The sequence below is a fragment of the Loxodonta africana genome, chromosome 19 (genome assembly GCF_030014295.1).
Source record: "Loxodonta africana isolate mLoxAfr1 chromosome 19, mLoxAfr1.hap2, whole genome shotgun sequence".
Lineage (NCBI taxonomy): Eukaryota > Metazoa > Chordata > Mammalia > Proboscidea > Elephantidae > Loxodonta > Loxodonta africana.
Genome location: NC_087360.1, coordinates 31,127,011 through 31,142,489, shown reverse-complemented (window position 1 = coordinate 31,142,489; position 15,479 = coordinate 31,127,011). Strand labels below are relative to the sequence as shown.

Here is a 15,479-nt window from a genome sequence, read left to right as displayed (position 1 = left end):
ACTGTTTATGCCATGTGTTAGGGCTCCTAATGTCCGTATTTTTTCTTCCATGATCTTTATAATTTTAGATTTTATATTTAGGTCTTTGATTCATTTTGAGTTAGTTTTTGTGCATGGAGTGAGGTATGAGTCTTGTTTCATTTTTTTGCAGATGGATATCCAGTTATGCCAGCACCATTTGTTAAAAAGTCTGTCTTTTCCCCATTCAACTGTTTGGGGGCCTTTGTCAAATATCAACTGCTCACATGTGGATGGATTTATGTCTGGATTCTCAATTCAGTTCCATTGGTCCATGTATCTGTTGTCGTACCAGTACCAGGCTCTTTTTGACTACTGTGGCGGTATAATAAAGGCCTCCCACTTTGTTCTTCTTTTTCAGTAATGCCTTATTTATCTGGGGCCTCTTTCCCTTCCATATGAAATTGATGATTTGTTTCTCCATCTCGTTAAAGAATGTCGTTGGGATTTGGATCGGAATTGCATTAAATGTATAGATCGCTTTTGGTAGAATAGACATTTTTATAATGTTAAGTCTTCCTATCCATGAGCAAGGTATGTTCTTCCACTTATGTAAGTCTCTTTTGGTTTCGTGCAGAAGTGTACTGTAGTTTTCTTTGTATAAGTCTTTTATATCTCTGGTAAGATTTCTTCCTAAGTATTTTATCTTCTTGGGGGCTACTGTAAATGGCATCAATTTGGTGATTTCCTCTTCGATGTTCTTTTTGATGGTGTAGAGAAATCCAACTGAGTTTTGTGTGTTTATCTTGTATCCTGATACTCTGCTGAACTCTTCTATTTCAGTGGTTTTCTTGAGGGTTCCTTAGGGTTTTCTGTGTATAAGATCATGTCATCTGCGAATAGAGATACTTTGACTTCTTCCTTGCCAATCTGAATGCCCTTTATTTCTTTATCTAGCTTAATTGCTCTGGCTAGGACTTCCAGCACAATGTTGAATAAGAGTGGTGATAAAGGGCATCCTTGTCTGGTTCCCGATCTCAATGGGAATGTTTTCAGGCTCTCCCCATTTAGGGCGATGTTGGCTGTTGGCTTTGTATAAATGCCCTTTATTATGTTGAGAAATTTTCCTTCTATTTCTATTTTGCTGAGAGCTTTTATCATGAATGAGTGTTGAACTTTGTCAAATGCCTTTTTTGCATCAATTGATAAAATCATGTGATTCTTGTCTTTTATTTATGTGGTGGGTTACATTAATTGTTTTTCTAATGTTGAACCATCCGTACATACCTGGTATGAATCCCACTTGCTCATGGTGAATTATTTTTTTGATATGTTGTTGAATGATATTGGCTAGAATTTTGTTGAGGATTTTTGCATCTACATTCATGAGGTATATAGGTCTATAATTTTCTTTTCTTGTGGTGTCTTTACCTGGTTTTGGTATCAGGGATATGGTGGCTTCATAGAATGAGTTTGGGAGTATTCTATCCTTTTCTATGCTCTGAAATACCTTTAGTAGTAGTGGTGTTAACTCTTCTCTGAAAGTTTGTTAGAACTCTGCAGTGAAGCCGTCGGGACCAGGGCTTTTTTTTGTTGGGAGTTTTTTGATTACCTTTTTTTTTTTTTTCCCAATCCGTTCTTTTGTTAGTTGTTCTACCTCTGTTTGTGTTAGTTTAGGTAGGTAATGTGTTTCTAGGAATTCATCCATTTCTTCTAGGTTTTCAAATTTGTTTGAGCATAGCTTTTCATAGTAATCTGATATGATTCTTTTAATTTCAGTTGGGTCTGTTGTAATATTGCCCATCTCATTTCTTATTTGGGTTATTTGCTTCCTCTCCTGTTTTTCTTTTGTCAGTTTGGCCAATGGTTTATCAATTTTGTTGAGTTTTTAAAAAAACCAGCTTTTGGTCTTGTTAATTCTTTCAATTGTTTTTCTCTTTACTATTTCATTTAGTTCAGCTCTAATTTTTATTATTTGTTTTCTTCTGGTGCCTGTGGGTTTCTTTTGTTGCTCTCTTTCTATTTGTTCAAGTTGTAGGGATAGTTCTTTGATTTTGGCCCTTTCTTCTTTTTGGATGTGTGCATTTATTGATATAAATTGGCCTCTGAGCACCGCTTTTGCTGTGTCCCAAAGGTTTTGATAGGACGTGTTTTCATTCTCATTGGATTCTCTCAATTTCTTTAGTCCATCCTTAATGTCTTCTATAATCCAGTCTTTTTTGAGCAGGGTGTTGTTCAGTTTCCAAGTGTTTGACTTCTTTTCCCGTTATTGATTTCCACTCTTATGGCCTTATGGTCAGAGAAAATGCTTTATGGTATTTCAATGTTTTGGATTCTGCTAAGGCTTGCTTTATGACCTAATATGGATTGTGGCATTTAGATTTCCGTGTCCTTATTGAGCTTCTTTCTGGATGTCCTGTCCTTCACCGAAAGCGGTGTGTTGAAGTCTCCTACTATTATTGTGGAGCTGTCTATCTCACTTTTCAATGCTGATAGAGTTTGTTTTATGTGTACTACAACCCTGTCATTGGGTGCATAAATATTTAATATGGTTATATCTTCTTGGTGTATTGTCCCTTTAATCATTATGTAGTCTCCTTCCTTATCCTTTCTGATGGATTTAACTTTAAAGTCTATTTTGTCAGAAATTAATATTGCCACTCCTGCTCTTTTTTGATTGTTGTTTGCTTGGTATATTTTTTTCCATCCTTTGAGTTTTAGTTTGTGTCTCTAAGTCTAAGGTTTGTCTCTTGTAGGCAGCATATAGACAGATCTTATTTTTTAATCCATTCTGCCACTCTCTGTCTCTTTATTGACTCATTTAGTCCATTTACATTCAGGGTAATTATGGATAGGTATGAATTTAGTGCTATCATTTTGATGTCTTTTTTTGTGTGTTGACAGTTTCTTTTTCCCACTTGATTTTATGTGCTGAGTAGATTTTCTTTATATATTGCCCTTTCCTCATATTTGTTGTTGTTGATTTTGTTTTTGCTGAGTCTGTATTTTTCCCTTTTATTTTATTTTGATGAGTAGGATAGTTTGTCTCCTTTGTGGTTACCTTATTATTTACCCCTATTTTTCTAAATTTAAAACTAACTTTTATTTCTTTGTATCGTCGTATCTTCCTCTCCATATGGAAGGTGCATGATTACATTTCTTAGTCCCTCTTTATTATTTTAATGGTGTCTTCTTTTATATAACAGCGCAGTTACCCTGTGTTGGGCTTTTTTTTTTTTTTTTAATCTTGTTTTGTTTTTTTGGATCTCCCTGTCTGGGTTTACTTCTGGTTGCTCTGCCCAGTGTTCTAGTCTTGGATTGAGACCTGATATTATTGATTTTCTAGCCAAAGAACTCCGTTTAGTATTTCTTGTAGTTTTGGTTTGGTTTTTATGAATTTCCTCAACTTGTGTTTATCTGGAAATGTCTTAATTTCACCTTCATATTTAAGAGACAGTTTTGCTGGATATATGATTCTTGGCAGGCAGTTTTTTTCCTTCTTGCCTGCATGGTTTCTGCCGAGTAGTCTGAGCTGATTCTTATTGGCCCTCCTTGTAGGTGACTTTTCTTTTATTCCTCGCTGCTCTTATAATTCTCTCTTTATCTTTGGTTTTGGCAAGCTTGATTATAGTATGTCTTGGTGACTTTCTTTTAAGATCTACCTTATGTGGAGTTCGATGAGCATCTTGGATAGATATCTTCTCATCTTTCACAATATCAGGGAAGTTTTCTGCCAACAAATCCTCAACAATTTTCTCTGTATTTTCTGTTATCCCTCCCTGTTCTGGTACTCCAATCACTCGTAGGTTATTTCTCTTGATAGAGTCCCACATGATTCTTAAGGTTTCTTCTTTTTTTTTTAATTCTTTTATCTGATTTTTCTTCAAATATATTAGTGTCAGGTGATTTATATTCAAGTTTAGAAATTCTAGCTTCTACTTGCTCAATTCTGCTCCTATAACTTTCTGTCGAGTTATCTAATTCTGTAATTTTATTGTTAATCTTCCGAATTTCTGATTGCTATCTGTCTATGGATTTTTCCAGCTTATTAAACTTTTCATTATGTTCCTGAATAATCTTTCTAATTTCTTCAGTTGCTTTATCTGTGTGTTTCTTGGCTTGTTCTGCGTATTGCCTCATTTCCTTCCTGATGTCTTGAAGGGTTCTGTATATTAAACTTTTGTATTCTGCCTCTGGTAATTCCAGGAATGTACTTTCATCTAGAAGATCCCTGGATTCTTTGTTTTGAGAGGCTGTTGAGGTGATCATGGTCTGTTTCTTTATGTGACTTGATATTGACTGTTGTCTCTGAGCCATCTGTAAGTTATGGTATTAGTTTATGCTTGCTTACTGTGTCGTAGGTGCTTGCTTTGTTTTGTTTTGGTATACCCCTATGGGTTGCTTGAGTGAGCTAGCCTGATTATTTTCACCTTTGGAGCTCTGGTGTCCTGTCCCCAGGTGGTTAGAGCTGTTATCAGGTATATCAGTCTAGGAGTCCGTTCAGTTTTCTTGTATGAATTCAGCTCAGGTTTCCAGGTAGCTGATATCAAGTGTGTGGTACAGGCTCTGTCCTACAGTCTTAGAGGGGCAGGGGTGATTGGCATATATACCGGTATCTGATTGTAGCGGGGGGTCATGCTCTGAACAAGGCAGGGGGCTGAGAACCAACCCCCATGTGTCTCTGAGGAAAACGGGTCTCTTCCCTAGAGCGTGCTGGTGGGTGGGTTCTGCAGAGGGACCATGGGCACCCAAAGTTTTTGTCGTAAAGACTGGGAGATACCAGTTATCTTTGGACCCGTGTCGCGGGTGGCTGGGTGACCTGAGTGGAGCTACCAGTCCTTAGGTCCCTGATGTGGGTAGGTGAGGACCTTGTTTAATAGGCAAAGAAATGTCAAACGTCCAACACCCACCTCTCCACCGCACAGCTGAAATGGTTGGAGATTGCCAACAAGGGCCTATTCTCCCAAAATAGGCCCACACAGGTCCATGCAGAAGGGAAAAGTGCTCAAGGTCCATGGATGGTTTATGCCTGGACAGGAGCCGCTTCTGTCCTGAGCTCCCCCAGTTAATGGAGCTAGCAAATTATCCTTTACCCCAGTTGCAAATTTTTTCCTTCCCCAAAGCCGGGAGGATGGCTCTAGGTGCTCACCAGGGTCTACCTCAGGTCTAGGGATTCAGCTGCTGAAGCCAGCTTGGGGGTGAGGGCGGGGGGCGGGGGGCGGTAAAATATAGGCAAGTACTTAGCTTTTGCCGAGAGCGCCCTTCTGCTCAGGTTCCGGAGGTGTGAGTGGGCTGTGTGGCTAGCAGCTTCTCTCTGAGGAAACTGGGGCCGAACGCTAGGGCCAGCCCGCTGCCGCCGCAGCCGCTCCAGGAATGGTGCCTGAGGGCTCCCTGCAATTCAGGCCGGGTAACTCCTCTCTGCTTCTGAAGGGCCCCTTCTTTCCCCTCCCCCTCAGTTAGTTGTCTAAGCTTGACTTTAATGCTCAGGGCTCCCAGCTTGTCACAAATATACTCGTTTCACTTGTTTTTTCTGGTCTTTGTTGTAAAGAGGGCTCGACAGAAGCATCTGTCTATTCTGCCATCTTATCTCTGCCTCAGAGCTAGTCTTTTGAAGATGGGAGCGGGATGGGGAGGAGACCATCTAGGACAGAGTCCCTAATGTGGGAGAGAAATCAGTGCATTTGAAGAACTGAAAGAAGATAGTTGTAGTGGATGACAGGTGTGTGTGGGGTGAGATAAGATTAGGTTGGAAAGAAAGGCAGATTTTGGGGGCCAGAATAACAAATTTCCATGTTCTTCTAAAGCCCATGGAAAGTTTAAACCAAGAGAGTGTTAGATGCAGTGTTCTATAAATAAATATCAATTCGCTCAGGATGGTTGATGTGATAGATCTTCTACATCTTTATTGATTTTATGTTTACTTGTTCAATCAATTGCTAAAAGAAGGGTGTTAAAATTTCCAATATGACTTTAGAATTGTTTATTTCTCCTTTTTATGCTGTCAATTTTTTTTCCCATGTAGTTTGAAGAGCCCTGTTATTAGGCACGCACACATCTATGACTTAGAGATGTTTTTTCCGTGTGAAATGCCCCTCTGTATCTCTAGTAATATACTTTTGTCTTGAAATTGACTTTACTGGATCTTAATATAGCCACTTCACCCTTCTTACGCTTACTGTTTTAATTGATATATATTTTCCTATTCATCTCCTTTCAACCCATGTTTTTATGTGTAAAGTGTGTTTCTTTTAGACAGATACAAAAGTTACTTGTTCTTTCTCCTCATTTTGATGATCTATGCCTTTTAATTGGAATAGAGAGAGATTTATCTTATGTGGAGTGTGCTGAGTTCCTAGAATCTGTAAATTTATGTCTTTCAACAAATCTGGGAAATCTGAGGCCATTCATTTTTTTTTTTTATTGTGCTTTAAGTGAAAGTTTACAAATCAAGTCAGTCTCTCATACAAAAACTTAAACACACTTTGCCATGTGCTCCTAGCTGCTCTCCCCGTGATGAGACAGCACACTCCTCCTCTCCACCCTGTATTCCCCGTATTCATTCAGCCAGCTCCTGTCCCCTTCTGCCTTCTCATCTCCCCTCCAGGCAGGAGCTGCCGACATAGTCTCATGTGTCTACTTGAGCCACTCCTCACCAGTATCATTTTCTGTCTTATAGTCAACTCCAATCCCTGTCTGAAGAGTGGGAATGGCTCTTGTCTTGGGCTAACAGAGGATCTGGGGACCATGACCTCTGGGGTCTTTCTAGCCTCAGTCAGACCATTAAGTCTGGGTTTTTTATGAGAAGTTGAGGTCTGCATCCCACTATTCTCCTGCTCCATCAGGGATTTGAGGCCATTAGTTCTTAAAATATATATTTTTTTCCTACCTCAATCTTTTCCTCTCATTCTGAAACTCCAATTATATGTATTTTTGACCTTTGGTTATTGTCATATATACCCGTGATGCTCTGTTTATTTTTTCCTCTCAATCTTTTTTTCTTCTTTTCTTCAAATTAGACAAGTTTTGTGGCTCTATCCTCAAATTCATCTACTCTTTCCTTTGTTATCTTGATTTTGCTATTAGATACATCTATTGAATTATTTAATTCAGATATAATGTTTTTCTCTTCTAATATTTCCATTTGGTTCTTTTATAATTACTCTTTTTTTCTGCTAACATTCCCTGTCTTTTTTTCATTACATGCATATTTTCTGTTATATCCTTGAGTATAGTTATAATAAAAAATAGCTGCTTAAAATCTTTGATAATTGTAACTTCTGGATCATCTTGGGTTAGTCTTTATTGATGGCCTTTTCCTTGAGTGTGGATCACATTTTCCTGTTATTAATATGTAGAATAATTTCTTATTGTACCAGACATCGTGATTGACATATTGTTTTGTTTGTTTGTTTGAGCATACGGTTAACCTGGCTGTACTTAAATTCCAAGCTCTCTCTTCTCTGCAGTGGGTAGCTGCTGGATCTTGCTCAGTTCTTTTAGTCTTAGTTGGGCTGCCTGGGGTTTTCCATGCTCATGTGTCATTAAAGCGTCCATCAGAGATTTTAGCAAAGTTTATACACAGAAATTTGAATCTCCCTCACTGTGAATCTTTCTTTTCAGGGATATGCTCTTTCACTTTTCAGCTGCTGATTGATGTTTCTTCCCCAATATCTCTGTACTTTTGGTCACTTTTTAATGCCTTTATGCAGTTGTATTTTACCTATTGCTCAGAATTTATAGTTGTTATCTCAGGAGGGTCGTTCTGCTGGGAATTAGTCTATTACCAGATGCGGAGCCTCATTTTGTGATGTATTTTGAAGGGAAAGCCAATGTGATTTACTGATGAACTTGATGGTAGGCGGTTTTAATGGCAGGGGTATGAGCGAGAGGGTAGAATCAATGATGATTATTCATTTTGTGACTTAATGCAACTGGGGGGATGGATTTTATCCATTTTTGTGATAAAGAAGACTGGAGGAAGAGTATGTTTTGCTGTGGTAGAGAGGAGGTGGGATTCAAGAGTTTTATTTAGACATGTTAAATTTGAGATATGTTTTTAAAATAGGCAGTTGGACATTTAGGCTCTGGAGCTCCAAGGGAGAAGTGAGTTCTAGAAACCTAGATTTAGTCATTGGAATATACTTGTTATCTAAAGCCATGGGACTATATATACTTGTTATTTAAAACCATGGGACTGTATAGCTTTACCTAAGGAACATGTAGCTAGTGAAACAGGGATGTCCCACCATCATACTCTGAGGCACTTGAGTATTTTGAAGTCAAGCAGAGGAGGAAGAACTACCAATCAATACTGAGAAAGAGAGGAGCAAGTGTGGCAAGCCCCAGCGAAGCAGATCACAGAGGTCCAGAGAGGAAGGTTTTAAAGAGGGCAGGAGTGAACAACTGAGTTCAGTGCTCCTGAAAAGTCAGTGAAGCTAAGGACAAAAAAGAGACTGTTGGGTCAGACAAAGTGGAAGCCTTTAGTGACTTTTTCAGATCATCTTACTGGAGCAATACTGGAACAGATAGGAGACAAGGAAGCGGAGACCATGACAGACGTGGACCAAGACTGCTTGGTCTTTAGAGCTCTGATTATTTAGGTGACATGTTCAGCTCCCAGTGTTGGAACCACCAAAGCAGAAGGGGACTACATGGTCACTTTTATTATTGATGAAAATGTTTCCATCCTGCTGTAGGGAATGCTTTTCACCTTGAACTCAGACCTCTGCCTGCTCAAAGCTACCTGGCAGCCTAACTGCCAGAGTCAAATGTGACATTTGTTATGTGTTTACTGTGATAAAGGAGCCCCATGGGTGCAGTGGTTAAAGTGCTTGGCTGCTAACCGAAAGGCTGGGGACTCGAACCACCAACAGCTCCATGGGAGAAAAGACCTGGCAGTCTACTCCTGTAAATATTACAGTCTGGAAAACCCTATGGGGCAGTTTGACTCTGTCACATGGGGTCTCTATGAGTAGGAATCGACTCAACGGCACGTAACAACATACAGTGATAAGGACATCCCTTTTAGATCTGGTTAATGGTTGCTGGTAATAGAAAATGAATTCTGAATCACAGCCACAGATACTTTTTCTATTGGCCAAGTTTTGGAGTTAATAAGCCTCAGGGCTCTTAGCAAAGCCAATGTTGTGATTCAGCGTATTATTTGCCCAAGAAACTAGAATTTTTTGTATCATAGGGTGCTGACAGCTCATGGAAACTCTCATAGAGTGAGCATTTGCTTCACCAGTGTCAGTTTGCTTTGTCTGCTATGATTGTTAGGGACTCCCTGGCACACAGACTTGCATCTCGTCACATTTGTTTTCGAGAGCAGTGAGTCCATGAGGGCTAATTTTTGTGTGAAGTTCATACGTCAAGGAAGAATCCTTTACCTTTGGTTTGGTAACCGTCTCCTTGTTTTATCCCAGTCTTCTGGCAATCACCTTTGACCTGCCTAAAAAAAACCTAACAGATGAATCAACCAAGCCCCAAACCCTTTGTTTATTTTTCTGACTCTACTTTGGATTTTGGTGTCTTGCTTCTGTTCCTTTGCAGTTTTCATTATTTGCATTTGATATGGTGTTTGAACTCTTTAAGATGGTGAAGCACAGGTCCTTTGGTTAAGCGAACACTGCTAGACAGATTCTTCATTAAGGTGGTCTTTTCTTCTTGGATTGGGTATCAGCCTACCCAGTCAATACCGGTCAGCCCGCCTTTATGTCAGGGTTTGTTGCCTGTTCAAGAAAAATCCATTCTAAGCCCTGGCAGTAACAGAAGTGTGAATTTCAGCCCCCACAGTGAAACACTGATGTTCTTCTGGGACACCTGAGATGATTCCAATAATTTCTCTCTTAGTGTGTGAACTAGCTAGCATTCCAATTGCACACACCCCGTTTCCCCTGTTCCCACGTGCTCTTACCTCTATCAGGAATTCTTATGTGATTTGCTGATTTTTATTTCAAAACTGTTCTCCCCGGACTACAAAGGCAAAAAGGTCATTTTTGTTTCCATTCAGTTTATACTCTGTCCTATGGGAGTAGTTAGCCCCATCTTTTATCATACTTTTGGGTTTTTTATCATACCAAGATAAAGAGCACTCAGGTTTTATCAAAGTCAATATAATAAGTAGCTATCTGTTGGAAACATGGAGTTCCTGGGTGGTACAAGTGGTTAATGTGCTTGGCTGCTAACCAAGGAGTTGTTGGTTCAAGTCCACCTAGAGGCATCTCAGAGGCCTGGAGATCTGAAAAACCAACCGTTGAAAACCGGAGTCTGAAACACATAGGGTTGCCTTGAGTTAGAATCCACTGGATGGCAACTGGTTTGGTTTTGGTTTGTTTGGAAATATTTTTTCCAAAAATCAGTGATACATTTTATTCAGCCATTTTATTGAAGATGTTTTTTTTTTTTTTTTCGCTAGTCTTCCTGTTAGCTCTGTTGTTGCCCGTGAGTCATTGAGTCAATTCCAAGCCTTGATGACCCCACAAGTGTAGAGTAGAACTGTGCTCCATAGGGTTTTCAAGGCCGTGACCTTTCGGAAGCAAATTGCCAGGCCTTTCTTCCAAGATACCTCTGGGTGGGTTTGAACTGCCAGCCTTTTAGGTAGAAGTTGAGTACTTAACTGTTTGCACCACCCAAGGACCCCTCCTATTAGCTCTGTTAGCTCCATATTTAATATGTGTTTTTATTCCCTCCTTGCCCTTTGGATTAAAGGTATTTCTGTAAATAAATGGAAGCAATTCTCTGACCCAGGACTTTCTGTTATCAGGTAATAAAGCAACTGTGATCATTTCCACATAAGGCAAAGGCATCTAAAGCACGTTGTAGTTGTTTGGCCTGTCTTAACAGTAGTCAGGTTACCTCCCCTAAGTATAGCAAAATAGACCATTTCAAGTAACCATTCTGTTAATATTTTTATAGAGCAGATCAAGTTCCAACTTGAAAAATCAGCACTCTTATTTATGGATTAATTCCCTTTCAGAAATATTTATTTGCTTTAGTAGACTAAAAAAAAAAAAAAAACTCTCTGCAGGAATCCCAACAATATTTTTTCTCTCCTCCTGTTAGTCTTGTGGAACTGTAGCTGAGTGAAGACAACCTCCATCATAACTCTTAGAACTGAATTAAAGCCAAATTTAAATTATGTGTGCTTTGGAGAAGAGAACTGGCAAAGATGAATGGTTCATGTTTCGTATATTGTAAGATAATTCTAACCATGGTGGTATTTGTTTCCTAATACTGTGTTTCTGCATTTAAGCAATGAGGTGCATCCTAGGAAAAAATCCATTTGTATGTTTCTACTTGAATTTAAATGATTCCAACTTCATTATTTCAGCGTTAAAAGTAGTTGTTCCCTGTGGAATAGCCGGTTCCATAATTTGCTTTATCTCACGTGGAAGTGGTTTTCTGCCTGGGCTTCTAATAAAGTGAGTTCAGTAGTAGACTGACCTAACCTCGATAACTTTAAAAAATACAGATAAAAGAATATGAAAAGCTTGACCACGAGGAAGATCGTCTTTGTAGAAGTCGACAAATTTATGACACCTATATCATGAAGGAACTCCTCTCTTGTTCGCATGTAAGTATTTCTTTCTATTCTCTTACTTTAGTACCAGTCAGTGAGATGGTGTTAAATATTTCCAGAATGAAAATGAAATAGAAGGCGGGTATTTAAAAATATAAAAAATACTCCTCCGGAATGGAACCCGTTTCTTCTGTTTTGTCATTTGTTTCTCGATAACACGAACATAGCACCTGTTGCTCCATATACTCTTAGTATGCTTCCAAAAGCTTACACTTTCATTGCAAAAACTTAGAGATAAAATAGCTGATTTGCACCAATTGAAGACTATTCGTAAAGGAAATTGAGCTTTTTCCCCCTCATTTACCTGTACTTAAATAATGAGACTAATCAAATATTGCTCAGGGTAAATCTTAAGTGGCTTCTTTGAACTGATAAGGATTATAATTATTGTGTTAGTTTCATTCATTAATAGTTAACTAGGATACTTGATACAATTTTTTCTTTGTAAATCAGATAAACATTTAATCATTAAGATAAACTGGGTTCCTACAAAATTATTCCATCAGGAGTGAGTAGACATTTAGTGATGAAAATTTACCATATGGTGTCTCTACTTTGACCATATTCCAAAGGAGTAGCCAAATTTCCTGACCTGCACTGTCCATTACATGTGGCTATTTAAAGTTTAATTTTAAAAAATTAAATGGAATTAAAATTTTAGTTCCTCAGTTCCTTGTGACTCACATTTCAAGTTCTCGGTAACCACATGTGGCTAGTGACTCCTGTATTGGACAGCCCAGATACAGAATCACAGATCACAGAAAGATCTATAGGATACCACTGGCCATAATAATGTGGCCATAATAATGATATACTTTAGTGCTCTGTAAACTACGAGTTCCAAGACTGGAAGAAACTATTGTTGCGTGTGAACAACACTCTAGCCCATGTTCACAATAGTAACACAATCGTGTTGTTTACAATTCTTACTGGCATTTGAATAACAGTAGCCAACAGAAACGTCTAATAGCGTATATTGTTTTGTTATTCTTTGGTCCCGCCTTACTTGTTGTAGAAAGAATTTCTGAGCTAGAGCAAATCATTGGTGCTTTGTGCCTTGCTGCCTTCCTGGGGACTGGCTAAACCCTTGGAGGGTGCCAGATACTTGATGGGAAAGCTTCCATAAACTTAATTTTCACACAGCTCAATAATTTAAAGGGTTTTTTTTGCGATATGGTATGGTTTTTCAGCCTTTCTTCTTCTTGTACATTATTAAAGAAAGCACAGTCCGAAAATTTTTTTTGGAAGGATACAGATTGTAATTCTTGTCAGTGGAAGCTACATTTTTCTTTTAGAACCAGTTCACCTCTGCGCTGGTTATAGCAAGACTGCCTAACCTAGACAGACCCTTTACCACTCTGGCTTGACTTTGCAGTCCTGGCCTTTCATTTTTAGGTATATTTTCTTACATTTATTTTCTCTTATATAGTAGAAATTTTACATTTTTAGAGCCCTGTTATTAGCTAATTGAGGGACGTATGTACTTAATAAGGTGAAAGTAACATTTTTTTACAAGTAGCCCTGGTGGCGCAACAGTTAGTTGCTTGGCTAGTAACCAAAAGGTTGGCAGTTTGAACCTACCCAGCAACTCCGCAGCAGAAGGACCTGGTGATCTGCTTCCGTAAAGATTACCATCTCGAAGATCCTATGGGGCAGTTCTACTCTGTCATATGCGGTCACTGTGAATCGAAAATCGACTCGATGGCACACAACGAGATTTTTTTACGCTTCGTTTTAGTAATCTTGTGGGATTAAATGTGGCAACCGACTATACCCTTGCGCATCATCCTCCTGAGACTGTTATCTCAGAACTCGGGAAGTCTGTAAGTTTTGTTTGGATTGCCTGTGACTATCTGACAGATTTTTCAAGAATTCATGTTACTATAATTACCATAAATACTGTTTAGAATTGTGTTAAATTATCTGTTGAGATACTGGACAACATACAAAGGTCTGTTAAGTCTTATTGTCATTTTTTTGTGAAAAAAATACTGTTTTTGATTCTTAAAAGCCATTCTCAAAGCAAGCTGTAGAACATGTACAAACTCACCTAGTCAAGAAGCAAGTGCCACCAACTCTTTTTCAGGTAAGATAAAGTTATTTCCAAAGAAATATATGTAATTTGCCTAATGGTTGAGTTTAGGGAGCCTCTTTTTGGATATGTGAATGTGATCGAGGAATTGGTTTGTAGGACTATATTCCAGAGATTTTTCTGGAACAATTGGACTTGCCTATTGCTTGTCTTCTGATTGAAATTCACACATAGGAAGAATATCCATAGTAAAGGTTTACCTGGAAAAGATCACAAGAGCTTTCTAGAGTATTATTTTCTGTAAACTCATCAAGATAAGAAGTAGAGGAAGAAAGATTTTTCCATCTGCAGGTGATGTACTTCGACATCCTGGGTACCTGTGATGAGCAAGGACTCTACAAGACTTAAAAGAGAAGAAATAACAGGCTGTTTGCCGTGAAGGTGACTTGTACTGTTCACCCATGTTTCCTGGGAGAGCATCCTTTTGCTCAGTAAGGCCTTTTAGGCATTTAGTTAGTTATCTTCCTACTTAAACTGGCACTTTATTTATTTGTTTTTTTAGTTTTCTAATGCCAGGTGTAGTGATACTTGCAGTGATCATTCTTTGGCCAAAATAAGATTCATTTTCAAGAACGAAGAGTGAATGTTTGAACACCTGGAGTCCTGGTTGAGGACTTGGATTTTAGCCTGACTGTTTGTACTTCAAACACAGCACAGTTGTATAGATATAAATTAACAAGACTTGAAAAACTAAAAAATTCACAATTGATAGGCCTTATGTTTTTAATGTTCTTTAGTATTAATCGTTTCTCCTGCTCCCCAAAGTCATTTCCATCTGTGTGTTTTCTATAGCGATGGCAGTGGCTTGCAAGGACGCAGTCTGAATTCCCAGCTGGTTAATAATGTACCTTTCATGAAAAACGTGAAAGATTACCATTAAGTAATGTCATGGTTTTTGTAAGTGAAAATAATTTATCTATCCTTTCCTTGGATTATTCAGTCATTTGATTTGTTTACAGTGAGCTAAGTTGATTTTTGCTTTATCCTCTTATGATAGTATTTATTTATTTATGCAAAATGAATTTTATTATTCTAGAGAGCAAATAAAGAGCCCTGATAGCACAGTGGTTTAAGTGCTCTACTGCTAACCAAAAGGTCGGTGGTTCGAAACCACCAGTGGCTCTGTGGAAGAAAGATGTGGCACCCTGCTTGTGTAGCGATTTATAGCTTTGGAAACGCTATGGGGTCACTATGATTTGGAATTGACGGCAGTGGATTTTTTTGTTTTTTGTTTTTTTTGGTATAGAGCAAATACTGATTTAGTTTTTAGAGCATATGAACATAGTAATAACTTGAGTGTTACCTTATGCCAAAACAACGAGAGGGACTTTCTTTAAAATGTAAGACCTGTCTCTATAGTCTAGGTGGTCAATAAGCTTGGACTCTGAAATGCAGTGACCTAGGTTTAAATCCCAGGGCTGCCACTTCCTAGTTGGCTGACCTTGGGCAAGCTCTCGCACCTCTCCTTACCTCAGTTTCATCTCTGTGAAATGGGGATGCTATGGGCCCTTAGTCACAGGGGTTGTCAGGATCCAGCAAAAAGGTACACATGAGTTTATGCCCCATAAATGTGAGTTATTATCAAATACTTTTCATTCAAAAAGTGCAACGTGAATATCTGCTTGTTGTTGTTTTGTGGCGATGCAACGGTTAAGCACTGGGCTGCTAATGAAAAGATTGGTTGTTCAAACCCACCCAGTGGCTCCACGGGAGAAAGATCTGATGTTCTGTTTCCATAAAGATTGTTGTTGTTGTTAGGTGCCATTGAGTCGATTCTGACTCATAGTGGCCCCATGTGAAAGAGTGGAACTGCCCCACTGGGTTTTCTAGGCTGTAATCTTTGTAGGA

The 15,479-nt window shown here is 38.7% G+C and overlaps 1 protein-coding gene across 3 annotated transcripts in view; it reads left to right on the top strand.

Annotated features, from left to right (window-relative positions):
- Positions 1–15,479, top strand: part of GRK3 (G protein-coupled receptor kinase 3) — a 155,315-nt gene that overhangs the window by 72,445 nt on the left and 67,391 nt on the right. The window contains exons 1-3 of one of the 3 annotated variants that reach the window (XM_064272529.1): positions 11,496–11,533; positions 13,551–13,625; positions 13,923–14,062. In XM_064272529.1, coding sequence (XP_064128599.1) covers positions 14,033–14,062 — 30 coding nt within the window. In that variant the 5' untranslated portion in view covers positions 11,496–11,533; positions 13,551–13,625; positions 13,923–14,032. Of the gene's footprint in view, positions 1–11,429; positions 11,534–13,550; positions 13,626–13,922; positions 14,063–15,479 lie in introns of those variants that run through there. The other 2 variants (XM_003419096.4, XM_010598772.3) reach the window with 2 other exon arrangements.